Source organism: Chlamydotis macqueenii, chromosome Z (assembly GCF_036417535.1).
Source record: "Chlamydotis macqueenii isolate bChlMac1 chromosome Z, bChlMac1.mat, whole genome shotgun sequence".
In the NCBI taxonomy this organism is placed as follows: domain Eukaryota; kingdom Metazoa; phylum Chordata; class Aves; order Otidiformes; family Otididae; genus Chlamydotis; species Chlamydotis macqueenii.
Window position 1 is genome coordinate 41,576,383 of NC_141593.1, and position 16,252 is coordinate 41,592,634.

At 40.7% G+C, this 16,252-nt stretch overlaps 1 protein-coding gene across 6 annotated transcripts in view; it reads right to left on the reverse strand.

Annotated features, from left to right (window-relative positions):
- Positions 1 to 16,252, reverse strand: part of UBQLN1 (ubiquilin 1) — a 31,745-nt gene that overhangs the window by 12,483 nt on the left and 3,010 nt on the right. For all 6 annotated transcript variants that reach the window (XM_086769823.1, XM_086769821.1, XM_086769820.1 and 3 more), the window contains exons 2-3: positions 3,204 to 3,355; positions 10 to 125 (exon numbers count right to left, since the gene is read on the reverse strand). In XM_086769823.1, coding sequence (XP_086625949.1) covers positions 10 to 125; positions 3,204 to 3,355 — 268 coding nt within the window. The remainder of the gene's footprint in view (positions 1 to 9; positions 126 to 3,203; positions 3,356 to 16,252) is intronic.

The following is a 16,252-nucleotide window of genomic DNA, read 5'->3' on the forward strand; positions in this document are numbered from 1 at the left end:
TATTCTTACCCAAGCTAAAAGGGTTACTATTCGTTGAAGCTGCCGTTGAGGTGCTACTGCTTGGTGTTGATGTTGTAGCAGTACTCCCAGTGGTGTTTGCTTGTTGAGCTGGGTGGTCTTGTGATCTAAAAAAAAGCAAGTTTAAAAGTTGCAAGTTTAATAAGTTAATTTAAGTTATGCCATTCAATATAGGAATTTACATTTTGATTCTTTCTCAAAAATCACACTATTATCTCTAGATGGCTTCCCGTAACAAATCTTTTTCAGACATCTATAATGTCACCAGTTTTTCAGAACAGTAGTTTGAAACATTAAGAAAACAGATAAACACCACTGCAGCCTTTACCACCTTCTCACCCTATCTCCAGAATGCCCACCAACGGATTGTTTCCTCTGTCCTTACCTTGAAAGGATTCCTGCCTTATTCCACTATACTGAAATACTACTGATTACATGCCTGGGACTTAAAGAAATAAAGCCTAGTAAGATTTAATGTGGAATTTATTTCATGTCACATCTTTAATAGTATGCATTACAGAATGTGAAATTCAGTTAACGTCTTATTTCATTAGAAGACGAATATCAGAATTTCAACAACCTTTAAGACTTCAAGAACAGGGTAATAATATAGTTACATGAAGTTAAAGCCAGCATAATTTAACACAGGCACTAAAGGCTGCCCAAGTCATATACTCACCACACCTTTCTACTGCAGAGGTATGAACACAGGTGCTACCATGTAGTAAAAGAGATCAAGGAACTGAGCTTACGTAAAGCTAAACTGGCCTCTATTCAAAGGAAGAGAGGCTTGTTTGAAACCCAAATCAGTTCTCCAATCTTGTTCAACAGTAAATCTCATAAATGCCTAAATTTGCAGAACTACAGCATAAAATAACTTATAGAAACTATGAATTCAGACATCACACAAAGATCTGGAGATTTGACAGTACACTAAATGTCATATCTCAGTTCATCTCAGAGTACCTTTCGGCTATAGTAAAATTCTGTGCTTGTTTTACTAAAGCAAAGACTAGGGGAAAAAAAAAAAATCCCAAATAAAACAAAACCAAACCAACCAAAAAAACCCCATACAAACCAAAACCCCTCAAAAAAAACGCAAGCATGAGAGAGGCCTCAGGTCCAGAGGCTTCCCTGAGGTTTCTAAGAGTTCTCTGACCCCAGGCTATAAACATCAGCCAGCGAAACTACAGACAGAAACCAAAGGAACAATGAAATACTTCACACACTTTGCAAGTTCTTTCAGAAATCATCAACACTAGCTTATAAGTAGTCCATCTGCTGGTACATCCTGCTGATTTGACCAGCATTCTTGTACATAGGTAAATAAAACATGGCATGCCAAGTCATGAAGGTATACGGTGCCATGGGACTAAATCACCTCATTCAAGTTCTCACTGACGTTTTGAGTGCAAAGGAGAAGAAATGAATTTGAGTCCACAAGATTTAACAGTTCTTCCTAAGTCCACAGTGATTCCTATAAATTTGGTTTTGTATATTTTTTTTTATTCCTTTCCTGTTTACTTTTGGTTGTATCAAAACACACATAGATTCTGTTGAATGAAAATCTGTTCTACAGGAAACCTTCCAGACAGACACTAAAAATCCAGGAAAGGGAATACCTGGATACTTGGTTTTGACATAAGCTGCCCTGACATAAGGCATCAGGTGAAGCTCTGGGCTCCTGAGAAGAACAAGCATTAATACTCTGTAACATTAACAGTAACTGTGAACTTTGAACACAAAACGACTACCATGAGCCAAGTAGCTGTAACTTCAATGAGGAAGATCACAGATGGTGTCCTGACCGTGACTCTTCTGCTGGAGATACTTGGTTTCCTTTGGTCTAGAAAACATATAAATCTTTCCTCCAAAAGCAAAAGGAAAATAGTAAGCATAAAATGTTTTTTCAATTGACAGACTACTTTAAGAAGTAATTGTACCTCTCCATGTTACAGACAGGAAAGGTTCTCAAAGCTGGACAGAAAAGTAGAAGAGACTGAAAACTTGCAGTTCATAGTGCTTCTGTGTGGGAACAGAGAGTGCAGCACAGCTGTCTGATATTGAAGAATTTGACCTATGTCCTTGAACACCACTTGCTCAATAACAAAAAACAGCAATTAGAACAAGATAAGTAAATACCAAAGGCAAAAATAGTAAAGACAGCTAAAAAATCTATAACCAATCCAAATGAAGTTTAAGGCGCGTGAACAGTATATTGCTACCAATTGAATTAGATGATTAAGTGTGTGCATTCCGCGTGTAACTGAGAAAAGATATAAAAGACTTAGGCTGACGGAGAATAAAGGTCTCTGGTACACCATCCACGGAGTCTGTGTCCTTACTGCAACACTTCTATGGAAATTGGGGGTATATACCCTCAAGATAATAGTTTGAGTGTCAAGATTGTCAGCCTCAAGTCTTTCAGTGAGTGAAATTCCTCTAAAGTGCACATCATCATTCACACCTGCTTTGCCATTTCGTTTCATCCTGTTGCTTGTGAACAAATTAGAAGCGTTGACTTGGAACTCTGTATTCAGAAACCCAATGCATCTTCACTGCCTATTCCTAATCACTCACTGCTACTCTGACATTGCATAGGCATGGACAGAAGATCAATTCCATGCTGACATCCTGGTGGAACTAAGACATGAATTTCAACAGGTGCCTACATATAATGCTGGGCAGATAACATAGCATCAACGATGCACCTTTCTCATGATCATTTTAAGTCTTTCTGTTCAGGTAGATAAATTAGTTGCACTAAAGCAGGTCTCATAAAAAATTTTCTTTCATTGTTTTACCAAACCAGTGAGTATGGATTCACTGTAAGTTTTTACATGTGAAAAGAAAAGCTGCACAACGTATCTTTATGGACTGTAAAAGCTGATATCTAAAAACCATGGAGTAAAACCACAGAGCATTCAGCACTATAACCAAAAAGTTAATTAACAAAAAAGCAAGAGATTTGCATTTAGAAACATGAATCCAATTAAAATACAAGATAAACCAAAGAAAAGGGCACTCTAACTTCAGACTGTTATTCTGCACCAACTGTAACTAAGGAGCTGACTGAAGCCATTTAGTCAAATCTAGGTTTGCCCAACAGAAAGCTGTCACATTAAGAATTCAGAGTATTTTTACTTCTGAGAGGTAAATAGAAAATCACTCATAAGTAAGGTTACCTGTTTTGTGTTTTGATAACCAGGTGAACAGTGAGGCCATCGTGAATTCCATGCTGAGTCAAAGTATCTTGATCTTTTAAAATTTTTCCAGCAAATATCAACACAAGTTGATCAGTGTGGGACTTGAAACGCTTAGAAATTTCTTCCTTGAACTAAAAAAAAAAAAAGGTAATATTATACATTTATGTAACTGAATGCTTGTGCTTATTTAAGGACAAGCCATTTTGTTCACATTTAACGTATTACCCCATTTGCACTGCACGTTCTACTTTACACAATCTAGAAACACTTTATTAAGTTTTCTTAAGGTTTTTTTTGTCCCTAGAAGATGGGAAATAGTTATTTCTTTTCTGTACAATAAAAATCAGAAGAGTTTAACATTTAGATCACTATTTACATAGCCAGCAATAACAAAAATCTGATTCTACTTAAAGAATACTGTAGCTTCAATCAGGCATGCATCCATGAAAACAATTATATACTAGTATAGATACTACTTAGCCATACAGATATATATATATACACTGTTAAGTATGTATATAATTATTTACTAGTAAGTATACACTAAAATATGCACACATATATACACCACTGAAGCCATCCATTGCTGAAAGACTGAGGATGCAATTTCACAAGGACAATACTGTCTACACTTCTGCTGGAACTGAATAAAGAAGTATCCTCTCTTCTTGGACACATTTTTCCTGCCTTCCATGTGTCAAAACTAGCATCCCTTTCCACACAGGCAAAAGCTACCTCTCAGGTGGCTCTGCTTTCTCATTCAACACATGACACAGCTACAGGACATGTGTTTGCAGCCCAGACTATGGTGAATAGCCACACTCTTCATCTGACTAGGAAATCATACTCTCATTAAAACAACTGAACATGGAAGCCCACTGTATACCTTCTTGCCTTCCTAGCCAAAATAACCAGGTTATGCTTTGACTGACTTCTGACAGAGATTTAATACCCTCTAGAGAAATGCTCTCACCAAAAGCACAAAATTCACAAAACTTAAAAAGAAACATATCTGAGAAAAATGCTAAGGAAGTATTTGGTTATAAGAAAGCCAGATAATTTATTCAACAAGACTAGTCAGTATGCTAAGTATTTTTAAAGGATCCCAAGCAGTTAAGGAAGCCCTTTAGAAGTTCACCCTATTTAACATTTCAAAATTAAGCTGACTATATGACTTTAAAAAACATCCCAAACATCCTAGGGAATTCTCACTCCATATAGGAAAACAAAATATTCATATTTTAATTAGTTATTAATAATTACATTTTATAGTAGGCAAGACTAAAAAAGTAAAATGCCACTGTATTATGCTTTGCAGGTGAGTCTCTAGTAGAAAAAAATTACAGGAAGAGGGGGTGAGGACAGAGGGGGAGAAGAGAGAGAATCTGAGAGATAACAGAGGTTAAAAGTCTCTGTGTTGGGTTGCCCTTGGTTAGTTAAAAGTCTGTTCACACATAGTTTCAGTTCTTGGGGAAACAACTTTTAAGTCAGCCTTTATACTGGCAATACTTAGAGTTGCACATATTCCAGAAAGTCACTCAGTCCATTCCTTCCCGAAGTGGCTTGCTTACCTGAATTATTCCTGACATGTTTACCTAATCTGTTCTCTGAGGTCCCCACCAAATTTTCAAGAAACCTATACCAGTGTTTCACTACCCTATTTCTTTGTGGTCTGTAAGGGTCGATCAGAAAATCAGCATTGTCTCAACCTTGTCATTGAGGGACTATGGATTTGATGGGGCCCAGAAGTTAGGCTAACAACTTAACATGAGTTGCTGCGAGCAGTCTGCCTGAGACGCATTTGTTTTTCCCAGGAACAGAATGTGATTGCTATGGACAAGGCTGACTCTGGCCTAACAACAAAATGTACAACATTCTTGAGACGGCGTACAGAGTGGCATGGAGGTGCCACAGCTCATCGCTGTTGTCAAGACTGGCAAAGATAACCGTGCAGCTGCTATCGAGGAGGATGAATCACAACTGCTGTCTCAAAAACAACGGTGAGAAAGTGCCCTTTAATTGACAAAAAAAACCCCAAACTTATATCCTAAGGGCCGAGAACAGGCAGAGATCCCCGAAGCAAAGGAGGAGCAAGGTTTGCTAGCTAGCATAAAAGGTCGACCCTTAAGAACGAGACCCCTGAAAGCTTTCCCCACCAAGGATTGACATAGACATAGATTGTGGAGACTAGCGGGATGCTTCCTGGATCTGGGACCACAGGGACACCCCGGACTCGCAGTGGTAGCTATTATCCTTTTTCCTATCTTTACTTTTCCTTTTCACTCCCTTTCACCTATCACATGCCGCTTTATGGACAAAATAATAAAGTTTGTGCTGTTTGACTGAAACCAACCCCTTTGGCGTGTTCACCGTAATCTTGCACTTCAAGATCACACTAAAAGAACCATCACAAGTCCCGAGTGGACTGTGACATGGTCCTGCCCCCACAAACAGATTGTTGTTCTATTTACAATAAAGGGTTGCAGTAAGACTAATCTTTCCTTAAGGGCTGTTTTTTTTCTAATCCAATTATTCCCACTACTCTTTGGATTTTAAAATCCAATTACATAATTTCATAATTGTAGGGCTCAAAACTGGCCAAAATATTTCACCTCACTTCTTATCTGTATTTACTGAAATAACAGGATAAACCTTATATCCTGCAAGCTATATTCTTATGTATAAGAAAAAGTGAGAAATCTATGTGAGAAAATACTTGTGTAACGGTGCTGACGTATTTAACAGCTATAAACCCTAGACCCTTTTCTGCAGAGCAACCATTCAGGCAGTTGCTTCTTATTTCGCATTCTTCTGGATAATTATTAATACACACTCCAAAGTAATACAAAACCAGCAGAAATACTCACATTTTGGTACAAAGCTAATGTATAAGCATAAAGAACTAACATGCTGTGTCAAACCAAAGAGTAACATCACTTACCCAAACTCATTTATTATCCTATTTTTCACAATATATTGTGACAGTGAGATCCACAACTCAATTATCATCAGAACGCTGATGTGGTAGTATAAACAACACTCATAGAATCATAGAATATTTCAGGTTGGGACTCACAAGGATCAGAGTCAGCTCCCTGCTCCTCATAGGACTAAAACTAAAACTAAACCATATGACTAAGAGCATTGTCCAGATGCTCCTTGAACTCCAATAGGCTTGGTTTGTGATCACTTCCTTGGGGAGCCCGTTCCAGTGACTGACCAGCCTCTCAGTAAGAATCCTTTTCCTAATGTCCAACCTGAACTTCCCCTGACACAGTTTCATTCCATTTTCTCATGTCCTATTGCTGGTCACCAAAAGAGATCAGCATCTCCCCCTCTGCTGGCCTCCTTGAGGAAGTTGTAGACTGCAATGAGGTCACTCCTCAGCCGTCTCTTCTCCTCCAAGCTGAACAAGCCAAGTGACCTCAGCTGCTCCTCATAAATCTTGTCCTTGAGGCCTTTGACCATTTGGTTGCCTTCCTCTGGATACACTAATAGTTTGATGTCCTTCTTCAAATGACTACCTTAAATCATGCCCTGTCACACATTTCTAGAAGCTGCTATTTACCCATAAGGTCAAGGAAACAAAACACCATTTATAGAACATAACCAAACAGTACCTAATATTGCTCGCATATAGGCACCAAAGGCTATACACCTCCTTTTCCCTACTTACATGTAATGCTTCTCAGACAACCTGTAAAAAAACCGCCACAGTAAGACATGAGTGCAACAGCCAATGTACCAGGACTCCCAAAACAACCTCTACAGCAACATGCATAAATGATCAAAATGCACATTAGATCTCTTTGCAACCACAACAGTAAAAACTGCCGAGAACGTTGAGCCAATTTTTACTAACTGAGGAAAATTTACATAAAAAGCCAAAAAAAAGTCAAGCCTCCTCATGAGCTTCACTTGCATTCAGCACAGCCTTGGGACTTCTGAAAAGACAAGGTACAAGCAGGACCAAGCCCTCTGTTTGACACTTCATTCACAGAAGGCTACTACATGACACCTGGGTTACCATGCAAGAAATTTTGCAAAAGAGTATGCTGTTTAGTGTGAACAAGGAAAGATATCAGCAGTAACAGATTAGGTCTGCACACTTTTTTGCCAAGGCAGGGGGAAGAGAATCATCTATACCTTCGTAAAACAGAATGTCAAAACCATTTTCAATGCATGTGGGGTTTTTTTCTTAATTGCCAGCATCTAATGTGTTGCTCTGGGGGGGTGTCCTGGTTCCAGCTAGGTAGAGTTAATTTTCACCTGAGCTGGGAGGAGCTGGCGGCCCCTGTGGCTGGGGGACACAACTGGGATAGGTTACTAATTAGCCAACAGCTGGGATAGTTTACCCAAATCAGCCAAAGGGCTGTTCCATCCCAAGTGACATCATGCTCAGTGTATCAGTGAGGAGGGTGCTGAGGGGAGCCTCCTGCTATTTGGGAGGAAGCCAGGCATCAGGATCCACCGTGAGCTGTACTGCACTGTAAGCTACATGCTTCAGTATTTGCTGTTATTGGGGTGGGTTTGTTTGTTTTCCATCTGTTTTGTTTTCTTCTGTTATTCTCAAACTTTTTTTTTTAAATCTCAACCCATTAGTTCTGCCTACTTTTCTTAACCAATTCTCTTCCCTGTCCCACTGGAGGATGGGGGGAGTGAGTGAGAGACTGCATAGCTTGGTCCTGAGTGGGGTTAAACTATGACAGTTATTTTGGCGCCCAACATGGGACACGAAGGGTGCAGATAACCACAGATCTGACTTGAGTGGCTTGAAACAAAATTTGTTATACACACTTATTGTATTGATTATTAGTTGCTGGTCATGATGTTGCAGTGGTTTGTAAGGAAGCACAGCTCCTCCTGGCACCCCAGCTGCCAGTGCTGGGCTGGATGTTCAAAGGCAGTGTCCCCTGTATGCATCATGCAACTGATGCTACGTGGACTAACGGTTGCACTGTTCACACAGTGGGCTTGAACAGAAAACCCCAATCGCCCACGGATATTAAAAGTAATCACAGACTGGCCAGAAGGCAAAGATTTTGGAAAGCCACCAAAGAAAGAGGTGATGCGTGCTGAAGAGGCCTACCATGTAACAACCTACCAGAAAATGAGAAGCAACATGCTATTTACTGATGGGTCTTATTGTATTGTAGGAAAACATTGGAAGCAGAAAGCTGCTGTGTGGAGTCCTACGAGATGAGCTGCAGAAGCCGCTGAAGGCCAAGGTGAATTGAGTCAGTTCACACAGGTGAAAGCCATCCAACTGTCTTTAAATACTGCTGAACAGGAAAAATGGCCTGTGGTCTGTCTACACTGATTCATGGATGGTGGCAAATGCCCTACGGGGGTGATTAAAGCAATGGAAGCAGAGCAACTGGCAGCGTACAGGCAAACTCAGCTGGGCTGCTGCAGGGTGGCAAGATATTGCTGTCCAGTTAGAGAAGCTGGTTGTAGAAGTACATCACATAGATGCCCATGTACCCAATAGCTGGGCCACTGAAGAACATCGAAACAACCAGCAAGTGGATCAAGCCGCCAAAATTGAAGCGGCCCGGGTGGATCTGGACTAACAGCATAAGGGCGAGTTATTTCTAGATGATGGGCCCATGACACCTCAGGCCATCAGCGACAACATACAAATGGGCTCATGATCGAGGGGTGGACTTGACCATGGACACTATTGCACAGGTTATCCATTAACGTGAAACATGCTGTGATCAAGCAAGCCAAGCAGTTAAAGCCTCTGTGGTACGGAGGACGATGGCTGAAATATAAATATGGAGAGGTCTGGCAGATTGATTACATCACGCTCCCACAAACTTGCCAAGGCAAGCGCCATGTGCTTACAATGGCAGAAGCAACTACTGGATGGTTGGAAACATACCCTGTGCCCCATGCCATTGCCCAGAACACTATCCTGGGCCTTGAGAAGTAAGTCTTATGGCAACACGTCACTCCAGAAATAATCGAGTCGGACAATGGGACCCATTTCTGAAACAACCTCATAGACACCTGGGCCAAAGAGCATGGCATTGAGTGGGTATATCACATCCCCTATCATGCACCAGCCTCTGGAAAAACTGAAAGGTACAATGGACTGCTGAAAACTACACTGAAAGCAATGGTTGGCGGAACCTTCAAACACCGGAACACACACAAACTTCTACGTACTGTAGAAGGGGATTAAGTCCCTGCGGCGCATGTGAAGAATATGTTAGGGAAGACAGTCTGGGTTATTCCACTCTTGGGCAAAGACAAACCCATGCACGGGATTGCTTTTGCTCAAGCACCTGGGTGTACTTGGTGGGTAATGCACGAGGACAAAGAAGTCCAAAGAAATCTATTTTTAGGAGAAAGTAGCCAATAATTTAAACTGTATGAAGTTGATTACTATATAATACTATACATCATTACTTCTCTAGCTATTATATGTCATACCAAAGGTACTACAGTAAGAATCACCTAGAACAACAAAGAATGAACTTTGATAAAACTGAACAAAATGCAGCAGCGATGGAACCAGAATTGGCTTTAGCAACTAGCACCCAGCAGGGTTGAGACAGACATCTTCAACCTGCAGACCATGAACACAAACCAGTTCGACCGGATACCAACTGAGCAAACACTGCATCATCTGTGCTGCTGTGAGACACTGTTATGACAGATGGAGCACAAAGTCATGGACTAAATGAACTCAACAGATATTTTGGAGGAATGGCCCATAGACTAAGGGAGTGGTATCTGCATGTATGTATATATGCATACATATATACACCTGGTGAGGTCCCTGATGACTGGAAGAGAGGGAACATAACCCCAATTTTTAAAAAGGGGAACAAGGAGGACCTGGGCAACTACAGGCCGGTCAGCCTCAACTCTGTGTCTGGCAAGGTCATGGAGCAGATTCTCCTGGACACCATGCTAAGGCACATGGAGAGCAAGGAGGTGGTTGGTGACAGCCAACATGGCTTCACCAAGGGCAGATCGTGCCTGACCAATTTGGTGGCCTTCTATGACTGGGTCATAGCATCGGTGGGCAAGGGATGAGCAATGCGTATCATCTACCTGGACTTGTACAAGGCATTTGACAGTGTCCTGCACAACATTCTTCTCTCTAAACTGGAGAGGCATGGGTTTGATGGATGGACCACTCGGTGGATAAGGAATTGGCTGGATGGCCGGACTCAGAGAGTGGTGGTCAACGGCTTGATGTCCAAGTGGGGACTGGTGATGAGTAGCGTTCCTCAGGGGCTGGTATTGGGACTGATGCCGTTCAACATCTTTGTCGGCAACACAGACAGGGGGATAGAGTGCACCCTCAGCAAGTTCACCAACAACACCAAGCTGTGTGGTGCTGTCAACACACTGGAAGGGAGGGATGCCATCCAGAGGGACCTTGACAGGCTGGAGAGGTGGGCGCGTGCCAACCTCATGAAGTTCAACCAGGCCAAGTGCAAGGTCCTGCACCTGGGTCATGGCAATCCCAGGCACAAATACAGGCTGGGCAGAGAACGGATCGAGACCAGCCCTGAGAAGAAGGATTTGGAAGTGCTGGTGGACGAGAAGCTCAACACAGATTCAATTCTATTTTTCTTTTTTCTTCACTTGAATGCACACAATACAATGGCCAATCGCATCCTGGGCTGCATAAAGAGGAATATGGCCAGCAGGTCGAGGGAGGTGATTCTCCCCCTCTACTCTGCCCTGGTGAGACCCCACCCGGAGTACGGCATCCAGTTCTGGAGCCTCCAACACAAGAAGGACATGGACCAGTTGGAGAAGGTCCAGAGGAGGGCCACGAAGATGATCAGAGGGCTGGAGTACCCCTCCTATGAGCACAGGCTGAGAGAGTTGGGGCTGTTCAGCCTGAAGAAGAGGAAGCTCTGGGGAGACCTTACAGTGGTCTTCCGGTACCTCAAAGGGGCCTACAAGAAAGATGGGGAGAGACTGTTCAGTAGGGCCTGTTGTGACAGGACATGGGGTAATGGCTTCAAAATAGAGGGAGATAAATTAGATGCTAGGAGGAAATTTTTTTACAACAAGGGTGGTAGAACACTGGAATGGGTTGCCTATGGATGCTCCAACCCTGGAAACATTCAAGGCCAGCTTGCTCTGAGCAACCTGATCTAGTTGGGGATGTCCCTGCTCCTTGCAGGGGGGTTGGACTAGATGACATTTGCACGTCCCTTCCACCCCTAACCATTCTATGATTCTATGATACGTATATCAAAGACAGAAAAAAAAAAAGGTGATGATTAATTGGAAGGTGTAGGATCTGGGCATGATGTAGATAGTACGGAATAAGGGGTGGATAATGTCCTGGTTCCAGCTAATATAGAGTTAATTTTCACCTGAGCTGGGAGAGAGACTGGAGGCCCCTGTGGCTACCGGACACAGGTGGGATAGTTTACTAATTAGCCAACAGCTAGTACAGCTTACCAAATTAGCCAAAGGGCTGTTCCATCCCAGAGGACATCATGCTCAGTGTATCAGTGAGGAGGGTGCCAAGGGGAGTCTCCTGCTACTCAGGAGGGAGCCAGGCATCAGGATCTGCTGTGGGCTATTGTACTGTAAACTACATGCTTCAGTATTTTCTGGTTTTGGGTTTTGTTTGTTTTCCACCTCTGCCTTCAAACTTTTTTTTTTTTTTATCTCAACCCATGAGTTTTGCGTTCTCTTCTTTACCAATTCTTCTCCTTGCCTAACTGGAGGACAGGGCAAGTGAGCAAGAGATTGCTTAGCCTGGTCCTGAGTGGGGCTAAACTATGACGGGGGGCTTGGGGAGGGGGGGGAACAACAACAAAAAAAACCCCAACCATTAATAAGTCAGTCTTCAGGATCACCAAGTCTTTGCCAATACTGGAAGATGATTAGCCTTAGGTCAGAGTTTGGCACAAGTCACTACTGTTTGCACTGTGAAATAAAGTCAAGGAGGGTGGAAGAGAAGACCCTCTATGATCCCCTGAGGGCAAACACCTATCTTCAGTATTCTCAGTCTCTCACTGTTAATGGTACTGCCAGACCATTCCCTCACAGTAAAGGGGAAAATCTAGAAGTTTCTTTAAATTCAGACAGTGACAGGACAAGAGAAATGACTGGCAATTGCATTCTTCTCCCGCAGACCTTATCTGTGTAGTTCTAAAATACAAGTTTTACTTAATTGTAGTAATACTAGGCATTGTGATATTACAAAGGTGTTCAGATACACCTGAGCATAGAAAAGGACTTGAAGTTGTAAAAATAAATAATGTTTCACCATACCTAACACCTAGCATATTCATGGGAACTAGTTCATTGCACTCCTCTAGTAACCGAATACAATAAAAATAATAATCATCAAATGGTAATCACCATACTACCATTTTACCTCAGGTTAACTTGTTTCTATCACCTTTGTTTTGTTTTTAAAGGGCAGGAATAGTGTAATTTTTTACATTAAGAATATTATTATTTTTTTTTTTTCACCAGCACTTCTTGTTTACACTCCCAATTACCATGGCAAATACCCTTATCTTCACATAACTTTAAAAACTTCAGTCCAATACCCCGCTAACAAAACTCACCTTTTTTTTTGTTCCATGTTAATGTAACAAAAGGCTCCACCAAGCAAGTTGGAATTTCAATTACACCTGCTCAACTTTATTGCCTCTGAAGGTTTTTGCAAGGTATAGGTGGACACCACAGTGTTGATGCCCAGCGCTGAACAAATGCATACTCATACCTGCACTAGTTAAAGTAAACATGCTGTCACTGAACAAAGCAAATGTCTGAATACATATGAAGTCGAACAGCTGACTAAAACTGAGACTGTTTTGCACTGTCACTTTGCAGAGCAGATCCATACTTTAAACATTAACCTATTAACATCTGACCATCTGACAAGTTGGCCTAGGAAGGGCCTGGTAAAGACTTATTACAGGTAAAGTAAAAATCTTAAGATACACAATGTCCTTTGACATGTTACCACCATATAGTGATTCAAAAGCTTTTGCTGACTCATTCTGTGACATCAAAACCAGCAACTGTAATAACATTATTATCCATTCACACGACAAAGTGCTGTGAAAAAGGAATAAAAAGAGGAAAACAAAAAAATGAAAAATACTTTCCCAAATCCTCTCAACCTTGGCTTAGTAAGACATGTTTAAAAATTAAATGACAGTAACAGTCTGCAAGAAGCCTCAGGGAATTAACAATCAATTCTCACCGGAAAGTAACAGACAACAAGCCCCTAAAAACTGCAACTGCTTTGAAAATACTAAGCTACAACTCTATCTAGATGACAATAAAAAAGCAAAGTTGCTGACTCTTCCCACACCAAACTTTGTTTTGAACACTGTAGTGGATGACATGGAAGCAAAGGTTTGCTGAGGGCTGAGCGGCAGTTTATGTTCCCAGCAGTCCCTCAAACAGTACTACTACAAAGAAAGATTTTCAAATCACATTACCTTGTTCAGCATTGCTATTTCAAAACACACCCATAATCATTTAAACTTTCAACTGCCATTCCTAGTAACATATACAGTTAAGTGTATTAGGCAGACTCTAGTCTTTCTTACACCCACGCCCAGCAGTTTCAGAGACTAACTCTGAAGCTCCAGGTTTCTTCTATACAACAGAATTAACGGCTACAGGTCTTCTTGACTCACGAAGTAAGGAATCAAATACACTCATGGCAGTACATCTGGTGATAGCTGTGGTCTCCTTTCCGTATGAATCATACCTTGTAATCTTATGACTGTGAATTAAAGTGAGTCCGTGAAAACAGGGCTTCATTGCACAATTCCTGGACACTATACAGGAAGGAGGACAAGAATTTGTGGTTTCAAGCAGGAAAGCACTTTTGGCCCACAGTTTGCAGCAGACAAAGCACAGCTAGAAACTTCATCCAAAATTTGGCTTCTATATAGGCATATTCTGTCTTTCATGACTCGATGGAGTTACTGTCTTCCTGTGCCCTTGCCAACGACCCATGCTAGTTTTACAATCAAATTATTTCCTCAAATCTCTGCAGCCAAACCAAACTCACAAAAAGCTCATCTCAAGAAACAAACTCAGTTTAAAAAGGATAAAAATACTGAAATATTAAAATGAACCTGTTACTCTGTAAGTATCTGCACACAAGACACTTCACAGTATTATTTAAATAAGTATTCTTATTTTACTGTATCTGCCAGTTGTTTATCAGAAAACACTTGTTAAGTACCACAGTTAGATAACTGATACTTCTGAGTTACACCTAACTAAGCCAGCTCTCAAGAAAGTCAATGTACCTTCTTCCAAAGCTTTTTATTCTACCAAATAGCCATCTACTATTGCTCTAAACAAATTTTAATCAAGTTCCAAAAAAAAAAAAAAAAAGGAAAGAAAAAAGTTTAATAAATAACCAGAATATATTGTAAGGCAGACTCCATAAAGAGTCACACAGATGTGTTTCATTGCACTGAGACAACGGAAAACATAATGCTAAACAATTCACGTACTCAGGTGCCTTGAGTGCCAATAGAAAGCAAAATTGTAACTCCGGAAAAGAAGAACAAACTGGACTCCATTATATAGTTTCATCCTCTTTGGTTGTACCATTCAGTAACTCCTAGACTACAGAAAAACACTGAGACAGAATTGGATTAAGTTAAAATAATTGACATTAAACTGTTCTTACGAAGTAAAACATACATAAAATACTAGAAGCATATGCAAGTCAGGAAAGATGGCCCACTACCAAATCAGCAATATTCCCCTTAACATTTACACTTGTGTGATCTTTATAAGCAGAACATGAATTTGGGATCGTTGAGAATCAGGCACAAATCTGAACCCTGCTTTATAGATACAATGTTTCAGTCATAAACTGTACTCAGGTTGTAATCAGAGAATACAACTTTATGCGCTCTCCACTTGACAAAAAGCAGTCAACACAATGTATACATTTACAGATATAATTCAGTAGGTCAGGTTTTTAATCTGTAATTTAGTGGAGTACAGAAAACACAATAGTTATGTGTTTACTTCGTTCAAAAAACATACTACAAGCTTTTCAATATGCTATTACTGAAAACTGTATTCCACATTGAAGAGAAATTCCATAAAAAGTTTGAACTCAAATGAAAATGGAAATAAGGTCAAAAACACCAATGTGTTTTCTGCAGAAATAAACTGAACTTCACTAACTTTTCCAGATGGACATTACTCTGAAATTTTCAGATAATCACAGGATTGACAATAATTCTCTGCAAGAATTGCAAGCTTCTGAAATGATTAATGCAGATTTGCTATAGCCACTCTCTGTTGGCCTAACAGTTAAAAATATACAGCAAGGGATGTCATTCAGTTTCACATTTGTAACATTCACAGAATGCACAACTTGGTATCTTGCAGTCTGCATATACATTGGTGGACAGTAACTCTGAACCTGCTACAACAAACTCTTGATCCCTGCAAACACCAACGCTGGACACTAGAAGAACTGCACCATTAAGTCTCAGCAAGCTTTAATTCTTTTAAAATTCCTGTGTGGTGTAAACAGCTTAAATGAAAGTAAAACTGTTTTTCCATGTAGCTGGTTCCAATATCTTATCACTCAAACAATTCAAGTCATTCACTAAAGATATTAAGACACGAGTCATCCATAACATGAGTGCACTTTCTCTTTGTATACAGGCTTTACCAAAACATATTGTTAAATCAACTCTGCTAAGGAAGGAATTGCAAAGGTTGTATTGCCATGAGCTCAGAAAATAAACCAAAGGGAAAAAAAAAACAAAACAGAAGATAAACAGTTTTACTGAGCTAAAGTGTCAGCACCGTCAGGGTCAGCTGAAGTAAACAGGCTTACAGGTATTTATCTTCACCCACCATGTACTCATGAAGGCTTTGCACAGAGCAAGATCAGTATCAAGAAAGCAAATATTTGGTCCTTGTCCTAATATTGAGCCAAACTGTGCCCAGTGCAACCAAATAAGGACAGATGGGTGGCACTTGCCATCAGCTGACCTCCTAGAGTGGCTTTATGCTTGAAGGTTGTT